Genomic DNA, 26,131 nt, shown 5'->3' with positions numbered 1-26,131 from the left:
CACAAATATAATACAATCTAGTCCGGCCATTTTATATATATATATTATTGACTCGGACGATGTCCCGCATCATTATAAATTTATAACTTTGATGAAAATGCTACACATAATCCAAAGGAAAGTATTAATGAAATATATCATTAATTACACTAATTTACATGTGATTTTTTTCATACATTCTTCAACTAATAAGTCAAGGAAAGATGTCGTGCTATCTACGTACCTCCGTAAACATCAAAGGGATACAATTGCATATTAAAGTACACCATATCCATAGTCATTGTTCATCCCTCTTAGAGCATCAACAATGAGGAGGATATCTCTCCTTTTAGCCATCAATTCCTTTTTTTTTTTTTTTTATTGCTTAAAGGATCTTTATTGATGTTGAGCATACTAAAAGGATCCTTTTAGCAAAAGGAAATGCTGTAGTCCTCTTGGTGAAGAGGAAAGAACTCTTCGACTTTCGTGCAATCTAACTGACATTTTGGTGTTTTTTTTTAAAAGAAAAATACTCGAGTATATTAATAGGAGAGAGAATATATATGTAGGTATATGTAAGCGGAAGAGTGAAAATAGAAAAAGATTCTTATTAATGTTGGAAAAAAAAAAAGAACACGAGGAAAAAGATTGAGATTGTGGGTAGCGATGCGGAGGAAATAAAATGTGATGTATCAAATGGAGGAAAGTGGAGAGAGAATGAGAAAGGATTTTTATCAACCCTATTGTTCATGCTCTTCCAAGTGGATTTTCCTTATTCTTCAATAGGAAATTAGCACAATAAAATCAAAAATAATATTCCACTTAGATATTCCATGTGCTATATTTTTTCAAGAAAGGTTGGCTTAGAAAATCACTTAAATATCTTTCATATAAAGAAATATAGTACTACGAGTAGTGATCAATGAGCCATGACTATATCAATATACTTGGTAAAATAGAATTGTCAACTTGTCAGCATCATATCCTTATTTTCCTATCTAACTACTCTTATTTCTTTAAGTATTTAGCTTCGATCAAACCTTAGCATTTACTAATATATAATTAAGCTACTTCTAAGCTTAAACAGAACAAGTCAATTAAGCAATCTATGAGCAAGTCACTGACCATCCAAGAAGAAAATAAGGCAGAAAATTAACTTAAACCAACAACTATATAACCTGGTAAGATGGTAACTTGATATATACAGACAAGAAGAAAGTACACAATTTATATCAGTTGAAAAGAATAATTGATAATACTGTGAGTCTGCGAAAACACAACCATGTATGTAACTAGACCCCTTTCTTTTTACAGCAAATCCCCTGATTTGCTCTCAGTTCCACCCCCTGAAGGTCCGAATTCGGGTTACCTTGTTATCCAAGACGATGGTTCATTGATGCCTTCCTGTTTTGGTCAGTCTAAGAGCCTCGGCATCAACGACTTGCCTTTTCCATCTAACAAGATACTTTTTACTGATGAAGGGGATCAAATCCTTGCTGTTCCTGTTATCAATCAGCCACTTTCTTCAAATCGATATTACGTTATCAAGGCACATAAGAAGCACAAAGGGTAAGCATTAGATATGTAATACATATAGAATATGAACATATATTAGCATACTGTCATATTTGCAATGGTACTTCATAATACTTCAGATGCTTATTTCTTACAAAGCTTGTTTTGCTTTTTTGCTTTGATTGTTTGGAAATAGAGAAGCGTATGCTTGTTCAAAGGAAGAAGGTAAAGGCGTAAGTTGCGGAGGGAGTTATATTCAAGATGTGACACCTAAACCCTTGGATCCTATAGATATATATCAGCAGTTCGAGTTTGAGTACTCGATGAAAGTTACCTGCAGCACTGAAAGCAGAGGATTTATTGTTAAATCCATTGCTCCTGATGGTCATGCTCCGCGATTCTTAAGAAACAAATCGCCTACACTCATCCAAAGATCAACTACAAACTCCAAAGATTTCATATATGAAGAAGTCAATGGCCTTAATAGTTCACTGCGCGAACAACTTCCGGACTTCAACTTCCCCTTGTCTCGTGGAGCTTCAGAACCTGTTTGTGTTGGTAAATGGTACTGTCCTTTCATGTTCATTCATGAGGGAAAGTTGAAAGATCAAATAAAGTATTCAGCGTACTATGAGATGACACTTGAACAACAGTGGGAGAGGATTTTCATAACCGATAGTAGTTATAACCAAGGCAATAATAATAAGGTGATGATGGATGTTGTTGTTCGAACGCAAGAGTTTGCAGTGGGTGGAAAGGATGCTGTTATAGATGAGAGAACTTCAGACAATAAGGTGGTTTGGTTTCAGACCATTGGTAGCGTGGGAGAACAACAAAGTGTTGGGATGAATAAGTTGATTGTTGAAAGAATGTTATGGGAGCAAGAAAGAGTTGGATGGGTTAATGGGAAGGAAAAGCAAGTGAGGATGATTAGAGATGAGGAGTATGGAGGAATCGGATGGTGGGCAAGATTTGGGTGTTATGTTCTTGTCGAAAGATTTGTTCTAAAAAGAATAGATGGAACTGTGATTTTAACCTGTGATTTCAAGCACACTCATCAAATTAAGACCAACTGGGAGTAGTAGCTATTATGCTTAGTTTGTTTAAGCATCAGAATGTATACTATGTTCTTGCAAAATATAAGTTTTAATATCAATTGTATATTTCCTGCTCATGCAGATTATGCTCATATATACATACATAAAACTACTATTTTCTTTATCATCAAATGCTGAGTTGAACTCAAACTATTTTCTTTATCATCAAATGCTGAGTTGGGCAGCTCCGCTCAGCTAGAACCAATTCAAGTTTGAGTTCAACTGCTCGAGTACTCAACTTGATTAATGATCTCGTAATGTTAAAGCTAAGAAAATGAACCTTGAAGCAGTAAAGCCATAGAATTACAGTTATATATTTGACTTCTCACTAACTTTTTAAGACTTAATCTTATAATTACTCATATATCATGAAAACTCAGTTTATGTTGCTTTATGTATTACAAAGGAACTTGTTCAAAAGCTTCTCAAGCCAAACACAAGTAGCTCATTAACAGACTCGCTAGGCTGACTATCATAGGTTGATTTTGGATTTGTAACTTCTTGTACCAACTAACATCTGGATATTTCTGCTAGCAAAATAAAGTCTATTGTAACCCATATAAGACTAAAAACAGGGGAACAAAATTTTAATCTCTGAAACTACCCCACAGGATAATAAGAAGATTAATCAAATACGGAGTTTCATTTATATAACAAACTCAAAAGTGATTTTCCATGTATTCATGTTAGATATCCTATAGAATCAGGAAAGTGTTCAGACTATTGTACCTTATTATGTTCTGTTTGCTTATTCATCTTCACTGTCATACTGACAAAGCGATTGAAGTCCACTACAAGGGGCAATATCTTCCTTCTTCACAGGTTCTTTGTTGCCGTCTGAATTCTGAGCTGGTTTCCGCATCACCATGTATCTGAGTACTGACGCCAGAGGCTGCAAATTAGGTTGCTTACCATGAATACCATCTGAAGTTTCGATTTTGCTCAAGTTGTCTTCATTTAATTACACATTGTCAACACATCTCTTGGTTCAGAAAGTTTCTGTTTCTTATAGGAACAGGATGGTGGACAAGATTTGGATGTTATATTCTTGTTAAAAGATCTGTACTAAAAACAATTGATTAAAGTGTGATTTTAACTTGTTATTTAAGCACACTCATCAAGTTAATACCAATTGGGAGTAGTTACTGTAATGCTTGTGTTCATTTAAGCATCGAAATATATACAATGTTCTTGGAAAATATAAGCTGTCTGAATTTGTAAATAAGATATATTTCTTGTTCAAACAGTTTATGCCGTGCACACATGATTCAACTAATTTGTTTATGAAATTAAAACTGACAAGGCGGTAATTAGGAGTCATTAAACACTTAGTTGTGCTCATGCTTGGGCAGCTCGGCTTAGCTCGCACCAATTCACATTCGAGCTCATGCGTACCTCAGCTTGACTAATGAATTCCCACTGTTATGTGAGAACTAGCTTCCTGCAACACCTACCAACTTAGCTATAGTAATTCAGTAATAATATTTTTAACTTTTCACCAACTTCAGTTTCTTATAAGTATTTTAGTAATCTAATATTAACTCATATGTCATGATAACTCAGCTTATATGAAGTATTGCTTAATGTATACGGAGTACTACATAGAGCTTGCTCACGACTCACGAGCTTTTCAAGCCAAACACAAGTAGCTTGATAACAGACTACTAGACTTCGCTGACTATCATATATGTTGGTATTGGATTTGTTATGTCTGCCTAAGAACAGGAGAACAAAATTTCAATCTCTGAATCTACCCCACATGACGATAAAGAAGAATAATCAAATACTTCTTCAATTATATAACAAACTTAAAAGTGCCACATTAGAAGTAAAGTCTACAATTTTCCATATATTCATGTTAGACATCTGATAAAATCAGGAAACACTTGAAACTATATTGCACCTCATTTCTTTGTGCTTATTCATCTTCACTGTCATACTGACAAAGCGATTGAAGTCCACTGGCAGTATCTTCCTTCTTTACAGATTCACTGTCGCCGTCTGATTTCTGAGTTGGTTTCCTCATCACCATGAATCTGACTGCCGGAGCCATAGACTGCAAGACAGGTTGCTTACCATCTGAAGTCACAAATTTACTCGAATCGACTTCAGTTAAATTACCCACTGTCAACACATGAGTACGTTCAGAAACTTCCTGTTTCTTGACACAGACATTATTAGCAATCTCATCACTGTCATCATCATCATCAATCCGAGGCACATACACATCCTGCTCAGATCGAGCACGAAACATCGATTTAACGAGTACCTCATCCTCATCATCCACCGTCTTTTCATCACCCGTCCGCTTCAACTCCTCAAGCAATGTATCCACACCAACTCTCCCACGCCTCGCCTGCACAGACTTCAACTCCTCAAACCTTGCTACCAAATCCATCTCTCGTTTCGACTTTAACATTCTATTCTCCAACCCCTTCATTACATCCCCTGTTTCTTCCGACTCCAACTTCCTCTTCTCCCCCACAATCACATCCTCTCCAATTCGACATTGCTCGAAAAGCCGCGTTGCGCCAGCCTCAATTACATAATCTGAGTTCTGAGGGTCTCTCTTCTTAACAAACTCGGCTGCGCAATTGCAGCGTATACTCCATGGCAACATTGTTCGAACTTTCATTTGTTGATTCTTCGGTTTTCTTCGTCTTTGAATTTTACTGGGATCGAAATTTGGTGGGTAATACTTGTTTAATACTTTCCTTTCTCCCATATTCGATTATCAAATCAGGCTGATAACAATCAATGGTTGAATAATCGAGTTTAGAAGAGAGTGTAATGAGAATGAAATTTGACGATAAACCCTAGATTGTGAAATTTAAATTCGATGATTACAAAAAGAAACCTAACATATAAGCCTCAGAAGCTGCTTCAATGGAAAATAGAAATATCAATTGAGAACGTGTTGGGCACGAAACTAAGAGTTTTTCCTTTTTATAGACAAATCTAGGTTATATGTACGACGTATGAATGTACGATATTGTTTGGGATTTTTTTTACCCTATCCTTTCGGTTATCAATTTGGATTAAGGCCAAATTTAATTCCTTCGATCCAAATTTTTTAATAAATCCAATCTAATTCAACCCAAATTAAAATTCGGTTATATTTGATCTAAAATCCGAATAAAAATATTTTGCAAATTTTTAGGTCTAATGTTATTACAAAATAAAAATGCAATTATAAAAATTCATGTCTTGAAAACAAATGTGCTCATGACTTTGATACATGATTAATACTAGTATTTAAAACATAGTTTTACTTGATAAACTATAAATTAATTTGTGATATAATATAAAAATGACGCAACTCATGCGGAATAAACAAATTCAATACATATAAGAAAGTTGAAATAATAAGGCAAAAAAATTTTAAACTACAATTGAGACGAAAAATATATTTTTGATTAGTTTGTTATGCTGAAAATATTTAAAAATAATATACATTATATTACATTAATGATGCATGTTATTCCCAATAAACTATCAATGTAGATGTCGTATTACTTTTTATTGATGAATTAATTTAGTTCCCAAAAAAAAAAATTATATAATGTACTTCCAAAAAATAAGCTAAGTAGAATAATTTTTTTAAAAAAAAAAACTTAAATCTGACATCATATATTGTATTGGCGGGAAATTTTTTAATGATAGTTTGACATAGGTCCAAAATGATCGATGTAAGCATAATGTGTTTTAGTAATAGTTAATAGATTTTAGAATAAATCTTGTGTAAAACAGGTGTACATTAATTTTATTGTAAAACAATCAATTTGAGCCAACTTTAACTATTTTTATGGTAACTTTAACCACTTAAAGGGTAACTTTTAATTTATCGTTGGTTTGAATTTTATTTTAATATGTAATATCTTATAGATACTTGATTACATACTATAAAGAATAATATAATTAATCTAATACATTATAAGTTTTTTTGTAAGATAAAATTTATTAATAAAAAAATAATAACTTTTGCGTATAAAGGGTAACTTTTGGTACTTTTAACATAACTTTAAGTACTTTTAACATAACTTTAAGCACTTTTAACATAACTTTAACCCGTTTTACAATAAATTAACGTACACCCGCTTTTTTGGAGAATTTGTGTAGATTTTTTGAGGGAACAAAAAAAAGTTATAAGTTGGTAAAATTATTATAGACATATTTAACAGAAAACTGACTCAATTATTATTATTTCATAATATTCAAATTAAACACCATAAATAGAAATGTTTTTTTCTTTTTTTAAAAAAAAAAATTATTTTTTTCCCAATTGAACCCTATTATGGTACAACTATATAATGGTAATTTAAATGTTAATATTGTATTTTTGACTCCGTTATTTTATACTCTCCACCATATTTCGACCTTCTAAATTATAGATTATTCTCCCTTGATTAAAAGATCTCAAAATCTTGTGTAACTATTTTAAGTAAATAGAACACGAAATAAAAAAGAATACAATTATTATAAAGATAATATATAAGATTAGAAAATAATATATTATTATAGTTATATTATACAAATATTTCAAAAATAAAAGATTTTTCCTAAAAAGGGATGGGGGGGAGTTTTGGAAGGAAAAAATATCACCAAAAAGTGACACGTGTCATTTTTTGTGTCTATTTTAGAATTATATTTGATTAAGGGATTTTTCCCTACCAATCACCACCTGACAAGTGGACCAATCAGGTTCTGCCATGTGTCCGCCGCGAGGACCAACAGGAGCCTGCCACGTGTTACGTACTGATCAGTCCACCATGGACCAATTGCGACACGACACGTGTCCTCCCCCATGCCAAATGGAGGAACCGGCCACCTAGGCCCAAAGCCTTGTGGAAGCCCAAGAAGCCCTAGGTTGACCTAAACCTAAGACATGCACGCATCCCAAGACTATAAATACATTTACTAATCCTTATTAAAGGGGATTACGTCAATTAATTACTCTCACCTAGAGAAAACACTTAACCTTTTTTCCGCATTCATTACTCCTAAAGCAAGTACTAACTTGATCGTCGAAAGCGGAGCTCCCAACACCCGGAGTCTCTGTTGTTTTGCAGGTACAGGCACACGGTTCTAGTCTCGGAATTGTAACTCTCCCGCAGGATATCAGAAAACCCCGAAACATTTTGGCGCCGTCTGTGGGGAAAGTACTTTCGAGATGGCATCTAAGTCTGTACCGAATCCAGAAGAGAGGCGTCCAGAAGACGACCCTCAAGTCTATTCAGACAACGATACTGATAATGAGGTTGAGGTTGAAACACACACGGCCTCAGACGGGACCTTAAGGGCTCGACGCACCCGTCACATCGAAAGGAAAGAACGGGTAGATTACCAAGCTGGACCCAGCAATCCAGCCGGCTCACCGCCTGATCAGCAACAGGCGGTTGAAGGATCCGCTCCTATTACAAGAAACGAACTCATGACCTTCATGAGGGGGTTCAAAGGAGATATCCAAGAATTAATCAATAAGAAGACGCCTGCTCCCTCCAAGGAGCAGTCGGCTAGGAAACCTTCTCAGTCTGGTAGAAGGAAGCCTGTTCAGGGTCGAGAGGAGACCCCCCACCCTAACTCTAGGAAGTGGGAGCCGCCTGTGATCGACTTAAAAAAATATCGTTTTCCCTCACCAGGGAAGAGGAAGCCCATTCGGCATGTACAAGCGGATGGGTCAAATAAAACATACTCAGATGCTCGGCTATTGCTAGAGTAGAAGAAGAATGACCGACTGTCAGAGTCGGCCTCCACTTCATACTTCCAAGATAGTCTTCACAATACCTCTATGAGGTATACTCAATCAAACTATGAGAGTCAGACAAGTGGTACCTCCCGTCGGTCTGGATTTCATAAAGAGCAGGCGGTACCAAACATGCCATTCGTATCACAACAACAATAATTAATCCAATGAATTCCAAAACTCATGTTTCAAAACCAATTCTCAATAATTCAATAATTCGATGAAACGATTTATAAAACTAATTCCAATAATTCAATATTTCAATAATCAGTTCAATAAAACCAATTCCTCTTTTTAAATCCAATTCCTCGCCCAAGTGTGCACACCCCCCAAGCTAGTCTGTTTATATTGCAAGGCTATTCTTGAGGAAAGACTTGGTCATACAAAGTCCAAAGTCTTATCAGCCAAATCCGCATAGTGGGATTACTAACAACATGCTTGTAAAGATTTAATAAATAATTCAATAAAATTCTTCTTTGAATAAAATCAACCTTTATAATAGGTTAACTCAAAACTCCTTTTTATTTAATTCAACGTGCTTTCAAAATCATTCAAACTTTAATTTTAATAAATACTTGAGAATTAAATCTCATATAAATAACTTTTCAAAATCAATAACTCTTCCTTTGAAAAACCTTTTTAAAACTCTTTAAAACAACCAATATACTTTTTTTTTTAAAAAAAAAAAACCAAATTCCTTTAAACATAATAAATAATTTCAAACCATTCAAAACATGATATTTAAATCAATCCTTTAAAAATACATTTATTAAAACAAATATTAAAATCAATACCTCCAAACATACTTTATTTCATAAATCATGATTCAAATCAATTTAATTCAATCACCAATAAAATCCATATAAAACTTGTTATTCAAACCAATCACTTTCGAAGGTATCTAGCCACCTAAGCGTACCTTGATTCCGAATATCAATCAACACTTCGCACTTTCAAAGTTCAATCACGAATACACCTTGCAATTAACATAACCATAAGGTTATCACAACATCTTTAGACATAACCCCAAATCTAATGTGCATGGACTATAATACTCTTTTAAAAATAATAATTTAATATAAAATTATAACTTTGAAATAGGTATTTATATTTTAAAAAACTAACCATGAAGAAAATAAAGGAATAGGATTAAAGAGAATTGAATTTGCGTTGAAAAGAATAGGCAGAACTTGCAGAGGTCATAACTCCTTTGATATAACTCTTAATTGGGTGATTCTTGAGCCTAAACTCAAGCATTTTTTGAGAGGAACAATTTTCAAAAATAGAAAAACCCCAAAAATGACCAGAAGTGCCCGAAAATTGACTTTAAAGATATACGGGCAGATTTTCTTTTAGAAAAGAGGAGAAGAAAAGTAGGAAAAGGTTGAGGGAAAAGAAGAGTAAAAGAGATGAAGAGAATTGAGTTTTTGGTGTGAAGAATATGAGAGGTATGAGGGGGTATTTATAGGCTATCTCATGCAAGAAGTATGGTAGGAGAATGTAGGAAGAATTATGGTAAAAAGAATTAAGGAATTACTTGGAGAAGAGAATGGAAGAAATATAGAAAGTTTTGATATTAAGGTGATTAAGAATAATAAAATTAAGGAAAGTGTGTAGTCATGAAAAATAATATGGCAAAAGAGATTACTTGGGGAATAATCAAGGAATATATAAGGTAGGAAAATAAGATAATCAAATATTTAGGAGAAGGAGAAAAAAAAATTAAGGAAAATAAGAGATTTTAAGGAGATAATTAAAAAAATAATTTTTCAAAATATATCACCCAAAATTTAACCATGAGGGCCGAAAATATTGAGCTTCCATAGCTCATATTTTCGAATCCTATTAGTATATTTTAGGGAGTTATTTTGCTAGATTTAAGGAATTAAAAATAATTGTGTAAATAATATTTATTTATAAAATAATTAATTAATAAAATACCAATTATTCACTAGATAAATTAACCTAGAAAATCAGATTATCCACACTAGGAAAATCCGAAAATTTTAGTTAATAATTAGGAATTTTCGGACCTTATTAATTAAATAATAAAATATAGTTTTTGCTTTAATTAAATATCCGAAATATATAAATAATCCGATTTTTAAAATAAATTAAATGGATAGTAAATCTTATCCAAAATCTAAAAATAATAATTAGGTTTCAAAATACTTTTGGCGCCAAAATTCAAATATCATTTTGGCTCCAAAATTCAATAGTAATTTAAATTACTAAAATATCCTTTTTAGGAAATAATAATTAATTAATTAATTTAGAAAATACGTATCAAAATATGAGGTATTACATATAGGGGAGGTAAAAACTATTTTGTAACCTTCATAGATGATTGCAGTAGATATTGTTATGTTTATCTTTTGAGTAGTAAAGATGAGGCTATTGGTTCCTTCAAAAACTACAAAAATGAAGTTGAAAATCAATTGGGTAAGAAGATTAAAATAATCAGAAGTGACGGGGGTGGTGAGTATGAATTTCCTTTTGAGGAAATTTGTTCAGAATTTGGTATTACACATCAAACCACTGCTCCTTATGCACCGCAGTTTAATGGAGTTGCGGAAAGAAAAAATAGGACATTAAAAGAAATGATGAGTGCTATGTCCAATAGTTCTTGTTTACCAAAAGATTTGTGGGGGGAGGTTATTCTAACTGCAAATTATATACTTAATAGAGTGCCTCATAAAAAGACACAAAAAACACCTTATGAATTATGGAAAGGAAAGAAGCCATCCTTGAAATAATTTCGAGTGTAGGGGTGTTTAGCTAAAGTTTCGGTTCCTAAGCCTATAAAGGTGAAAATAGGACCGAAAACTATAAATTGTGTTTTTATTGAATATGCACTAAATAGTAGTGCATACTGGTTTTTCGTATACAAATCAGAAATAGAAGATATACACGCTAATACAATTATTGAGTCAAGAGATGTTGTGTTCTTTGAAGACATCTTTCCGTATAAATCAGAACAGGGTGACAATAGTCATGAAGATGGGTCAAATAGGAAATAAAAATAAACGACCTCAAGATATTAAGGGTCTCGAAATAGAGGAGCCTAGACGTAGTAAACGACAAAGGACTTCTACGTCATTTGGTCCAAATTTTCTAACTTTCATGTTAGAAGATGAGCCTAAAACTTTTAAAGAGGCCATGTCGTCTCCAGAATCCTTTCATTGGAAAGAAGTTGTCAATAGTGAAATTGAATCCATAATGCACAATAATACTTGGGAATTAACACATTTGCCATCTGGAGTTAAGCCCTTGAGTTGTAAATGGATTTTTATGAAAAAGAGAAAAGTTGATGGATCTATTGACAAATACAAGGCAAGACTGGTTGTTAGGGGTAATAACCAACTAGAGGGCAGTTACCCGAATAACATCCATTAGAATGTTAATTGCTTTTGCAGCATTAAATGGCCTTGAAATACATCAAATGGATGTTAAAACTGCATTTTTAAGTGGCTATCTAGAAGAAGAGATTTATATACAACAACCGGAACGTTTTGTTGTTCCTAGACAGGAAAATAAAGTTTGTAGTCTTGTTAAATGTCTTTATGGTTTAAAACAAGCACCGAAATAATGGCATAAATGGTTAGATGATGAAATGTTGTCAAATGGGTTTAACAACATGAGTGTGATAAAAGTGTCTATATTAAGGCTACTAATAATGGATATGTTATTGTGTGCTTATATGTTGATGACATGCTTATAATAGGTAGTGATATTAATCATATCAATGTCACTAAGCGCATGTTGACTAATAGATTTGAAATGAAAGATATGGGTGTTGCAGATGTAATTTTAGGGATTAAAATTCAAAAGACATCTGATGGTTTAGCTCTTTCTTAATCTCATTACATTGAGAAAGTTTTGAGTAAGTTTAAGGGTTTAGACATAAATCCTATGAGGACACCCATAGATATTATTTTACACATTGCCAAGAACAACGGCCAAAGTGTATCTCAGAAAGATTTTGCTTGTATTTTAAGAAATTTAATGTACATCATGAATTGTACTAGACCTGACATAGCTTTTGCTGTTAGCAAATTAAGCCGTTTTACGAGTAATCCAAATGAAGATCACTGGAAAGCGCTAAAACGTGTATTGGGTTATCGATCTAAACCAAACTCAAAATTTTGGTTTGCATTACACTAGATATCCCGCTGTACTTGAAGGTTATAGTGGTGCAAATTGGATAACTTGCTCTAAGGATACGAAATCTACTAGTGGATATTTATTTAAACTAGGTGGAGGGGCAGTGTCTTGGAAGTCATCTAAGCAAACTTGTATTACTCGATCTACCATGGAGTCTGAATTTATTGCTTTTGATAAAGCTGGTGAAAAAGCTGAGTGGCTTTGAATTTTTCTAGAAGATATTCCTAATTAGCCAAAACCTATGCCTGCTATTTGCATACATTGTGATAGTCAAGCAGCTATTGGAAGGGCAAGGAATGTCACGTATAATTTAAAGTCTAGACATGTACGTCGTAGACATGATACCATTAGACAACTACTCTCTAGTGGAATTATCACGATGGATTTTGTAAGGTCAGAGGATAATATTGCGGATCCATTAACAAAAGGCTTAACTAGAGAGCTAGTGGATAAGTCATCAAAGGAAATGGGGTTAAGACCTATCAATTAGTTATTATAGCGGCTACCCTACCTAGATGAATGGAGATCCCAAGATATAGGTTCTAAGGGACAACCAAGTTATGATAACCGTAAAAGCACAATAGAGTACAAAACTCTAACTCATTCCTATATGTGACATTGGTGCTTATACGAGAAAGGTTAAGTTTAAGCTCAATATTAAGCTTAGATTTTTTAATGATTTCTATTGGAAGGTATAGAAGTCACCTATGTGAGTGTGAGGACGGGCCGCCTCTATGAAAATTTTGAGGTCGAATTCTCTAAGACACTTGCAAAACTAGGAATGTCCATGGCCAAAACGGACACGAACATGAGAACAAACTATTTTAGAGAGATAATTGTGTGATTTCTATTGTCTAAGCTTACATTTTAAAGTTGACTGTTCAAAGTTGAAAAATACTATTGATCGACTGAGTAACCTCGATGGACTTCACTAGTGGTGGTTCAAAGTCTTTGACTACTAATCCCAATGCACTTATTTTTCATTGAGTAACCGCAATTTGCATAACATACCATGATGCATCATAATGAGTCTTTCTCATTAATGTGGGGTATGATTGTTAGATTTCAATTGTTTGTGAATGAGAAGTTCTTCATTAATGTGGGGGATTGTTGCATATTTATTTTGTACATATTTTTGTATTAATGAAGAATTATGTATCTAATGTAGAGTAGTGTTGTATAACAGTTTGTATGACTATTTGAATTGTATATTTGGATAATTGTAACTTTTCAATGGTAATTTTTAATGTGAATAGTTGTGTTATTTCATTAACTATTCATTAATTATAATGGATAGTTGTGTCATTTCATTACTTGCACCTTTTCATCCATGTTTCTTTTTCTCTAAATAGTTGTTGGTTGTTCCGATTTATGGGTTCTGAATATTTGTTTAAATTACTCTCTCTAATTTACATGTATATAGTTGTGGTTACTCTAATCTAGTTTGTTCGTTGGTTTCTTATAATTACAATACCATTTTATAAGAAACGAAACTCGTTCTATCTTGGGAGACAATTGCTCAATAACTTTGGGTATCATATAGGGAGCAAAATTGTCTTAAAGACACAACGTGATTTGTTGGGCTCAGGTCATAATACTCTGCTAACATATGATTTCAGGCATACTCACCAGATAATGGGCAAATTCTGCTAACATATGATTTCAGGCATACTCACCAGATAAGAAGCAATTGGGATTGACATCAATGACTCCTGAATTTCCTGTTGCAGTCCTGATTTGCATGATCCTTTAGAAACACACAGTATACTCACGAGGTTTAAATTTGTCCGTGTGATACTGAACATAACAAAGTTGTAAGTACTTTACATTGCATTTGGAGGTGGTTGTAAAATTGTATTCTAAATCATTTGTGTGTGCTAAATACAAAGATATTGCAAGTACTTTGCATTTTGTCTGAATTACTGAAAAAGAGTTTAATATGTATTTTACAACAAAGAAAACTATGGTTTCAATCAGTTAAACAATAACAATCTAGTATGGATTTACAGCCTGTTGCTGTGTTGCAGGTAAGCACCACTAGCAAGTGGTAACCAATCTATATATGAAGTACAATCATAGTTAAATCAATTCATCTATTTTGTGATGAAGTTTTCATTGTATCAGGAACGTAAATTTTACAGGTTGTCGTGAATAACTGAATAGATTAGATAACGAGTCTTGTTTAACAATCAACATGGTTACAAACTTACAGGCTACAGCAACTACTTCGTACTAAAGTATCGAGAAAAAAAAAAATTACTCAAGCTAAGGAACTAACACATAAAAATTGGCATTGTTAATTTGTTAATGCATCTTACTTATTTAGCAAATTGCAATTAAATCATCTCATTCTCATTGACTATTAATCATAACTATGAATGATAAAATGCGCAAGGAACAGAGATGTAGTTCTCGATTTCTCATTTGAACTATGAATAACTTATATGGGTTATATGGAGTACATCCAATGTGTTACACTGCATAACTACGAAGTAAGTAATAAAGTTAACCGAAAATGTAACTAAGCCATTAGGCTCTGTTCTCTACACTTTATTTCATATGAGACAGGCATATCAGACCAAATCTTCTTAATTCCGTTCTGTTATTGTCATAAATCTTTAATTTCGTTTTTGTAAAAACTAGGTAATTTTCGAGCATGTTCGGACATTTAAATCAATACATATATGTATATAAATAGATTAAAATTACTCAACATAGGTTTGTAATAGATCGCCACTTTTAAAAATATTCAACTTAGAAAATATTTAGAATCAGTGTTATATACATGGTTGTGCGGTACACCCAGGGTCATTATTGTCATTTCACGAGTTTTTGCTAGAACACGTGATACCTAGGTTCACGCTTTACTCTTTTTTCTATTCTTTTTCTTTATTTTCTCTCTCTTCCTTCTCTCTTTCTAGTCTTCAATTTCCAGAATTTCTAGAATTTCGTTTCCTGTCTTCAATTTCTTTATCTACATTTCCAGATTTGCTTAGAATTGCGTCTAGTTGCTACAATGGAGGAATCTAGGTAAATTTCCTCTCTCTTTTTTTTTTCCAATTTTTGTTTTTGTTTCTGGTTACATAATGATCAATTTCATGTTTTTTTGTTCAATTATACTTCGAATTAACTTTCATGTATTTTGTGTGATTAATTATACTTCGTCTAAACTATTTGTACTCAATTTTTTCAAAATTTTTTGCTCAATTATAATTCGTATAAAACTTTGTGCTCAATTTTTATTTTGCTCAATTTTATACGAGTTTTAATTATACTTCTTAAGTTTCATGTATTTTTGTTTCAATTTTTGCTTTATTTTCATTAATGTGTCCTTCATTGTGTTCAATTTCTGTTTAAATTTCATTAATGTGTCATTAATTGCTCATGTTGCTCAATTTTTTGTGTAATTTCTGTTTTATGTTTGCTCATTTTTCCTATGTTTGTTCATTTTATGATTTTTTTTTGCTCATTTTGTGTTTTTTTGCTCATTTATATTTTTGTTCTCATTTACGTAGTATTTTTTGCTCTTTTTTTTGGCAGCATAGTTAAGTTGCTTTCTGTTTTGCATTGTTATGTGTGTAAGTGTGTCAAGCTGCTCCCTTATGTAATACGGGAAAGATCAAATATAATGTAGACATTTGTAGTGCAAATAAAGTAAAGTAGAAATAGACTTAATAATCTGAGGACATAACTTCCAGCTGTAACTGACATGCTTCCAATCTATAGTGAAATGGTGATCACTGACCATTTTATACATCTTTTTTCATGTATAGGAAGTATAATATGATGTAGCCTTTAATTTTTCTTTTTGAAAATAGGAAATGGATCAAGATTTGTAGTCTAATCTCGCTGCCAACTACTCCACTTGTGCAGCATTCTTTTGGTTAGGGTGGGAGGTGGGGTACTATTTTGCTAAAAGAAGTTCTTTAAACTATCTTTTGCTGATAACTTATGCTTAGTAAGGGCATATCTCAATACTCTGCAAAGGGTCATTTGCTTATTCCTATTAATCAATATTTATCTAAGACAAATATGATGCTTACTGGCTGGGTAAAATGGGTGCGAATTTTGTGAGTAATCCGAATCAAAATGCAATGAGCGAAAGTTGTGGAAATTGGTGTGGGGCTTGGGTGGTCCTCCAAAATTGAGCCATTTTGTGTGGAGGGCTTGTAAGGGAAGCCTCGGTGTGAAAAAGGAGTTGCATAGACGCCACATAGTTGCCTATGATATGTGCACAGCCTATGAGAGCGAGGTGGAGACGATTTCACATGCTCTATTTAACTGTACTGCAATCAGGCATTCTGGGACAATTATGAACATGCTGCAGTTATTTCAGAGTCCCTGATGCAGGCTTCTTTTGCTGAAAGAGTGTTATGGGTTGCTGATAAGATTAGCAAGGAGGAACTTTGTGTGCTATTGTCAATTGGGTGGTCAGTTTGGTTTAGTAGGAACAAGAGTATTTTTTAAGGTGCGGCTCTGAATATTAATGTAATGACAGCTAGATTCGCAAAGTTAATACATGATTACAAAATGTATGCAACAAAGGTTTTCCCTCCCAAGCTATCTGGTCTGTCTCATAGTGTAGCTGTATGGTCTGCCCCTCCTTCTAGCATTATAAAAATTAATTTTGATGCCTATGTCAGCTCGAACTCTGCTGGTGGCATAGGTGCATTTTACCTTTTGGTTTCAAACGTAGGCATGTAGCTAACTGACTTTCCGAGATGATAACAGAGAAGACTTATAAAGGTTTGCATCCCATTATGTTGATTGAGATCTCTGAACTTAGATAAGCCCAAGCCCTTGGATGATCTGAACACCCTTATTGATTCTTGTCCCTTACCCAAGCAACATGGCACTGCCTTACCTTCAAAATATATTCAGTGATTTGTTGGACGTGCAAAGTAAATTTCCCAATTGAGGAGCCTTTAGACCAAACCTAATTTCCCTTGAAGCAATAGATTTATTGATCTTTTTTTTTTTTTTTTGTTTTTTTTTTGTGAAGGCACTCTTCTGCAGCATGATGATTTTTTTCCCTGCGTATCTACATCTCTACAATTGTGCTGGACTGTTGGTTGTTTTTATATGCCTTTCTTTTTCATGATTTGTGGTTGCATGTTATAAGGTTATATGGCGTCATCCACATTAGTACAGTAGTACCAACTCCTCAAAGAGATAGTCTTAGTCTTTTTGCTGGCTTCAATGTGTTTATAGCCTCTATTGTATTTTTTATCCTGCTTTTAACAATTGGAATTTGGATGTTCTTTCTGTATAAATAAAGTGCTTGTGGATTATTTAAGGTATTAAGAAACTTTCATGTGCTATCTTGGTGATACTTTCTTTGTTTCCAGGTAGATAATGTCAGTACAAATAAAAGACAAGCAACTACTGAGGTCTCTGGAAGATTATGCAACATTAATGACCACCAATTTGGAATCTGCTTATCATCTCTGTCAACTTGCGCACCCTCTTTTAAAAAATTCTAGAGCTCGAAGCATTATCATCATATCATCTGTTGCAAGGGTTACATTTATAGGTACTGGTACTGTTTATGCGGCTACTAAAGGTGCGTTGCTGCTATAACAGGCATGAATGTACATTATTTTTGCTCTTTTACTATAATCAGGCTCAAATGAGCAACTATGTCAAGATTGTTATTTACTTAACTTTCAAAAAGTTTTGCTCATTTGTTTGATGAGCAAATATATTTTGCTCATTTATTTGATGAGCAAATATATTTTGCTCATGTATTGATTAATTGAGTGCATTAAGTATGCGAAACTCATGTTTGTGCTACAAATGATGGTCCATTGAGTCCACTAGATTGCTAAGTACTACCTTTGCATTCTTGGGATGCCTTTTAATATGGTGATATAGTTGATTAATATCTTTTTCTAGTCTTGTTAAGAAAAACTTCAAATGATATTATAATCTCTTGTGTGCAAAATATAGTTACATTTGCTCATTTTATTCCATAAATACTATAAGTTACCTACATAGGCTACTATCTCTTATGTGCACTATATCTACTTTGGTGTGTTAGTAAAATTGTAAGCCTATTAGCTCAATTAGTCGAGCACTGTGTTCCTATATTGCACAGAGGATGTGGGTTCAAATCCTACATAGGCTACTAGTTTCAAAACATTTACAATTCTACATTAGCTCATTCCACTTAGCATGATAAAAAATAAAATTAAATAAAGTAGTTAAGAAGACAAGAAGCTAAAACTTAGAGGAACATTTACAATTGCTAGTAGTTGATAAATGAACAATTATTGCTCATTTGATAAATAAACAAAAAAAACAAAAATTTAAACATCTCACATACTTAAAACTTGGATTAGTGATTCATAATCACCTTCTTGATAATCTCTAAGTTATTTTTTTAGCTCATTTACTCAATACAGGCAAATGAGCAGATTACAAAGTAATTTAACGAACCCCAGCAGACCAAGTCCAGCAACACCAACAGGCAAAATACGCAAGTTCAGCGCTGCAAAACTTGGACTAGCGCTAGTTGCAATAGCCCCTGGTCCAAATAATAGTCCCTATGCAAGTACCCTCACATACTATGCTGCTAACTGTGCCTGCACATCAGTAGGTCTTGCAATTGTACGAGCAGCAACAGCACACTTCAAGGCAAATACCCGCCTTGCATACCTTCCATACTCCTCCACAAGACATGAAAAACCCGCTGCAACCATGCATTACATAGTTAGGTATCTCATTATTGAATATAATGCCATGAAGCTTACATCACACTTGCACAAAGGGACATCAAAACCTTAGCATTACACTTGCTGGTAAGCCATAACCACTTGGTCCCAAAAGACTCATACGGAGCATCTAAAGAGCTCAAAATGGTACAATGCTTGCCTTATTAGTTACCTTGATCAATTTGGTCAAATGAGCAAAACTGTGTTGATCATTTCACAAATAAGCAAACCAATTTTTCTCATTTCACAAATAAGGAAACCAATACCAACATACTCGGAATTACTAATTTTGAATGCTTAGCTTCTTCAACTGTATTGAAACCAAGTAGCTCTGATTCTACAGCTTCTTTGTATAGGTTGTCCAATTATACATACATTTGATCTTCGATCTGAAGCAATAAGAATACATCTACTATTTATCTTGTACAACATGATTTTATCATTAGCAAAATTAGTTCAAATGAGCAAAACACATCAATCTCCCACCACATAAAATCAAATCAATTTCACCTATATTTGTTCATTTAGGTTTGCCCATATGTTTCAATTTGCTCATTTTTCCAACATGATAATTAATCATGATAAATTTAATATGCTTAATCATCAGACTTAAAAATTTATGCAGAATTTAGGATTAATTAATCATTATTCTCATTAAATACTTCAAATTATGTTCATTCATTACCTCTATTTGTTCAATTGCAGTACAATTAAAATCCATTATGTTGAATAATCAGATTATGTTCATTCGAATTTTAATGAATAATCTAGATCAATTTATGCTCATTTAAGATCATTATTGCTAATATATATAGAATTACGGGGCAATTAACATGAATTAAACGATGAATTTGCTCAAAGTAACAAATAATATTGATAAATTCGCAAAAAAAAATTGCAAAAAAAATTGCAAAAAAAAATTGCTCAATTGATACTTGGTTGTTGCTAAGATTGATCTTTGATTGTTTGTATTAGAGTTGGTATTGGAGTTGCAATCAATTCTGCCATTATTGCTGTGATTTTTTGAGTAAATTGTTTGCAAATTTATGAAGAACAAAATTATGAAAATATCGAAATATGGAAGAGGAAAGAGAAGCTCCAATTATCATGTGTAAGGCACATGTTTTTTTAGTGAATTTACCAAAATGCCCCTGGGTGTACCTAGAGGAAGGTACACCCAAATGTACAGAACAGGAGCTGGAAAATATTATGTAGGTGGACAAATTCTAGAAGAGTGGATTTTGTATGTAGTATCATATAATACAATATAATAACTTTTCATATAATACAACATCTAGTCTAAAAATATATATAATAAAGTAAAATACAATTTTAATAAAAAATAATTTGGTGTATTTAATTATTAATATATAGTAGATTTAAAAAAAAAAAAAAAATACCTCGTATACAGTACTAAAAGACTATTAAGTTCATAGGGTATATATAGTGTTGTTATAAATAATTTTGGAAAAATATTAAATAGATTTATTTTCAAGATAGACTAAAAAATAATTAGGGATTTTGCTGTGTGACTGGTCACACCCTGTGGCCGGGGTTACTCGAATTACTCCTGACCGAGTAACCCCTTAAGTAACTCATAATAGAGTAACCCTTGACCAAACCCCTCAAGTAACCTCTAACCGAGTAACTCAAGTAACCCCTGACCAAATAACTCGAATTACCCATGACCGAGTAAACCCTCAAGTAACCATTGACCGAGTAACTCGAGTAACTCCTAACCGAATAACTCGAGTAACCCCTGACCGAGTAAACCCTCAAGTAACCCCTGATCGAGTAACCTCTGACCAAAACCCTCGAGTAACCCCTTTAGCGAGTAACCCTTCAACTAACCCTTTAGTGACCGAGTAACTTGAGTAACCCCTGCCACACGGTGTAGCCAATACATAGAAAAATTATGTGGATTTAGTATATAGTATAGATTTTAGTTTTTTGCTTGGATTAATTGGAAATTAAGAGTCGCATAATTTTTTTTATTCCAAACAATTGTTAGTATAATTGTTACTATAGATTAATTAATTGTAAATTGTGTAGCTTGAAAAACGTATCGTAGTTGCATATTTTTTGGAATAAAAGTAGTATAGTACTAGATGAAACTCGTGCGATGCACAGTTTGTTTGTACTTTTTTAAACAAAATATTTTACTAAATATATATTTATCTCATAAACTTTGTGATATTCGCTTGTTTACTACTTGAATTTTTTATTCTAAAATGAATTATTAATTTTGTTTTTCTTATTTAGATAAATTCCTTGTATAAAAAGATAACATTTTATTTCACAAAGTTTTATATGTGACTAGTCACACCGTATGGTCGGAATTACTTGGTCAGGGGTTACTCAGTCAGTGTTTTGGTGTGTCTCAGCCAGTATGGCCATCTACACAGAAAACACACTAATTTTATTTTTATAATTAATATAAAATTTTAGATCTAAAATAAATTGCAATTCTTTTTTTCATAGGCTAAAATATAACATTTTCCTATGTGATGCTCTTATAAATTTTTATTTATTATTATATTATTACGTAGCGTTTTAAAAAAACTAATCTTACGTGGCATAATCCTATTGTAGCGTTTTAAAAATATTAATCCTACGTGGCGCTCTAATAATTTTTTAAAAATTAAAATCCTACGTGGCCCTCTAAAAACTCGGGAAAAAACTCCCCTTTATATATATACTAGTTTTGTGCCCCAGCAATGCCCAGGTTATTTATTGAATTTTAGAAGGAACATTTTGGCTTTAATATTAAATACGGTCATATAATCACTTTTGATGATAAAGGATATTTAGACATGCAATATCATACTTAAATTATTATTACTAAAATAAAAGTATTTTTACCGATTAAAACTTATTTTTACTAATTCTCTATCTGATAGGTCCTATTTTGCACATGTTTTAGGTGGGTATCTAAGCTCATTTGATTACAAAATTAGAGATCTTTGGTGCATATTTGCATTATTTGCTTAAGTTGTGCTCTACTACTCTTCGTTTGTGTGTTTTGATGAATTTCTGGTGATTTATATGCAAATGAAGTATGGTTGGCTAATCTAGAGTATAATAATCATGGAGTATGAAAACATATTGCTTAAGAATATCAAATCATGTGTTCGAGACGAACTTGAGTGAAAATGAAGCAAAACGTTGATGAAATACTTGACAAATATGATACCTGTTCACTATTATGCTCATAAATTTTGGTATACAAATGATAATGGAGTGATTAAAATTGCATTGGAAAGTAGACTTGAAGACCTTTCCAACGATATATTACACGCCTCAAACGGAGCTCCGGATATGAAGTTATGACTGATTTAAGATAAGTGATACACGTAGCAGAGCAGGCACGTCCGTGCCTGGAAGTCAGTAGCCACAGCAGTTTATGCACGCATAGAGGCACGTCCATGCCTATGGAGAGGCAAATCCGTGCCTCCTGGAGTCCTTGTGCGCCAAGAAAAGATGTTTATCTTTTTATCTTCCTAGGCCTATATATACATTAAGTAGTGTTTTATTATGAATTAAGTTTTATTTTATTCTCTAATTCACATTATTAAGAACTAGTTCTCTCTATTTTATTTTCTATGCTTTTGTAATTCAAGATTCAAGATTTATACTTTCCACCTTCAATTTAATTCAAGATTCGGTATTTTCTTTTAATCTCTTGTTTCTTAATTATGTTTTCTTTAATTATTTTTGTTATTGTTTATTTCATTATGAGTGAGTAGATTTCCTATTCCAAGATCTAGGGTAGCCCAATTATAATTGATGCATGAATTAAATCTTTAAATTCTCTAATAATTATTGCAATTGATTATGCTAAATTGATTGTGATTATGCCAATGCTAGATTAGACGTAATTATAGTATTGCGATTATTCCATTGTTTCTATCACAACGAGAGTTGGGTTTAAACGGATTTGAGTAAATCAATTTAGGGTTTGATTCTCAACATGAGAGTAGTTGGGTTTGATAATTGGGAAGTTAGAGTAATGTGTTCACTGTCTCTAATATGCATGATACCATGAGAATAGGCTTGATTGCATGTTAGGGAAGCCATTGATACTCGAGAGAGGTCTTTGGTATTTATTAGGGTTTACTTTTCCCCGTTCAATTGGAATTGTATGTTAGGGGTAGAAATATAATTGCATCATTCGTAATTGTGGTGATACTTGATCTTGGATGTTTTAATTATTTGATTTCTTCATATTCTTTAGTTTAATTTCGATATTTCCACACATTAGTTCCTTAATTATTCGATTATTATTGATTTCTGCTTAGTAGGAATTTGAGTCTATTTAATTATTTTTTAACCTTAGTCTCTTGATATTCGATCCTTGCTTGCCGGTCTACATAGTAGTGGTTAGTTAGGTTATTTTTGTTTGGTATGCGACACGCCTATCACTATCATTTTAAATACATTATAAATAGATCTTATTTTAAAGAACTTTTTAAAACGAATTTTATGATGCAAATAACCGAGTAATTAGATTTTAATTAAAAGTTATGATTAATTTTGTGTATATGAAATATTAGTATTGTATCGATAATAAAATTCTATAAAACATTTTTATTTTCAAAAATCTATCCAAAATTCGATAATTTAGCATCATATGTGTCACAATAATACTTATTTGTCGCCTATGTGGCACGACACTTGGTGAAAATCTGAAATGTCAATTGTTGTTGTCTTGTGACTAATTGCGAGATTAGCTTTATTTAGGCGTTGCCTCGGATACTCATTTTAAAGAGTGTACTTAATTGTAGGTATGCTTTGTATCATAATTATAATTATAACAATTATTATTATTATTATTATTATTATTATTATTATTATTATTATTATTATTATTATTATTATTATTATTATTATTATAAGTATTTATATTTTATTTTAAATGTTAGACACAAAAAAAAAAAGAGTAGAAACACTACCTATTATTCTTTTTGAGCGTTTATTATTATTTTCTATTTTTGTAAGTAGCACTATATTCACTTGGTCTACTTCGACCAATGTTTGTGAATTATATATATATATATATATATATAATTAAAATATTGTTAAAATTATCAAAGTTCTATGTCGACATATGTGCTAAATTTTAATGGGACACTAAAATAATAAAGGGAGCATAATTTTGTGAAAAGAAGAGTGCGTCGGTAAAAAATAATAAAATAAATAAAAAGTTAAAAGTAATTATTTTTCCTACACGTAAAATCAACAAATTGTATCATTGGCCTAATTGGACCATTTGTAATATATGGTTGGTAAATGAGTTACTGGGGCTTTGTAAAATCTGTAAAGTTCTAAGACTTTACTAACATTGATCTGAATTCACTTCAATATTCCCTTGTATAGTATAGTTTTTATTGTGTCCTAATTTTAGTAGTTTTTTACTTCCTCAATTTCATCAACAAAATCACAAACATATACAAAAATATTACAACCAAATATGAAAAATACCTAATTCAAAAGCTTTAATGGTATATCAATGGTACACTAAATTAAGAAAATAAATAAATAAAATAAAATTAGTGATACATGGCCATATTTATAATTATAATTATGTGGTTATTCGTATAGGAGTAAAATTCTATTGTTAATTGGGTATTCATATTAATTATAATATGTGGTGTGTTGTTATAAGTAAAATTCTATTGTCAATATAAAGATAATTTTTTTCAAAACAATTATAAATTATTTTATGTAGACTTTTTTTTATCCTAAACATATCTATCCAATCTAATCTAATGTGGCATCTAATCTAATCACAATTAATATCTATTTGTCGCCTACGTGGCTCAACACTTGGCGAAAAACTGGAATATCAAGTATCGCTGTCTCGTAGGCTGGCTGTGAGACTGACTTTATTTATTAGTGATATGATATGATATGGTATGATATGATATGATAGTTTTGTGCCCGGGTGATGCTCAGGTTGATAAAATTTTAAGATAATATTTTTATGTTAAATACGGTCAAATAATTCATTCTGATAATGTAGGATATTTAAACATACGATATCATATGGCTTATATTTATATAATAGTATACTTTTATGTTATTATTAACTTGAAATTATATTTATTGAACTTAAATTATTTTCATTGAACTAAAAGTATTTTCACCAAACTAAAATTTATTTTTACCGATTAAAACTTATTTTTTTATTGATTCTTTAATATTTTTTTTAAAATAAGTTAAATAACAATGCATTATGTATGCGGCTATAAAATTGACCGAGTAACCCCTGTAATACTAACTGAGTAACTTCTGACACTAACTAAGTAACCCCTATTTATAACACTGATTGAGTAACCACTATAACCTGACCAAGTAACCCTTATAGCACTAACGAAGTAACTTTTGTAATAGTTGGTGACACGGTTTGGCCAGCTACGTATAAAAGTTTGTGATTAAATATATATTATAAATGGATCTTATTTTAAAGAACTTTTTAAAACGAATTTGATGATGGAAATAGAACATAGTTTAGGATATTTATTAAAAGTTATGATTAATTTTGTATATATGAAATATTAGAATTCTATCGATAATAAAACTCTATATAATAAATTTATCTAAAAATCTATCCAAAAATCGCTTACTTAGTATCATATATGTCACAATAATACCTATTTTTTGCATACGTGGCTTGACACTTGGCGAAAAACTGGATTGTCAAGTGTCGCTGTCTCGTGGCCTGGCTGCGAGACCGACTTTATATATTAGTGACTAGTTTTGTGCCCTGGGCTTATTGAATTTTTGGATAAGCCTTTTGGCTTGAATGTTAAATACGGTCAAACAATCATTTTTGATATTAGAGGATATTTAGACATGCGATATCATACTTAAATTATTTTTAAAAATATTTTTACTGGTTAAAACTTATCTTTACTAAT

The 26,131-nt window shown here is 32.1% G+C and overlaps 2 protein-coding genes across 2 annotated transcripts; one reads left to right on the top strand and one right to left on the bottom strand.

Moving 5' to 3' along the window:
• The first annotated feature begins 1,049 nt into the window (after positions 1–1,049).
• LOC110686004 lies at positions 1,050–2,723 on the top strand. The gene is made up of 2 exons (XM_021862580.1): positions 1,050–1,548; positions 1,691–2,723. Exons 1-2 carry the CDS (start codon positions 1,262–1,264, stop codon positions 2,574–2,576), a joined length of 1,173 nt encoding a protein of 390 aa, XP_021718272.1. The 5' UTR covers positions 1,050–1,261; the 3' UTR covers positions 2,577–2,723.
• Positions 2,724–4,359: 1,636 nt separating this feature from the next.
• On the bottom strand, positions 4,360–5,522 carry LOC110685622 (coiled-coil domain-containing protein 94 homolog). The gene has a single exon (XM_021862165.1). It carries the CDS (start codon positions 5,314–5,316, stop codon positions 4,510–4,512), a length of 807 nt encoding a protein of 268 aa, XP_021717857.1. The 5' UTR covers positions 5,317–5,522; the 3' UTR covers positions 4,360–4,509.
• Between the last annotated feature and the right edge of the window lie 20,609 nt (positions 5,523–26,131).

This window comes from Chenopodium quinoa, unplaced genomic scaffold (genome assembly GCF_001683475.1).
Source record: "Chenopodium quinoa cultivar QQ74 unplaced genomic scaffold, ASM168347v1, whole genome shotgun sequence".
Taxonomy (NCBI): Eukaryota; Viridiplantae; Streptophyta; class Magnoliopsida; order Caryophyllales; family Amaranthaceae; genus Chenopodium; species Chenopodium quinoa.
Note: the sequence above shows the minus strand (reverse complement) of the source record. Positions and strands in the feature narration are given on the sequence as shown.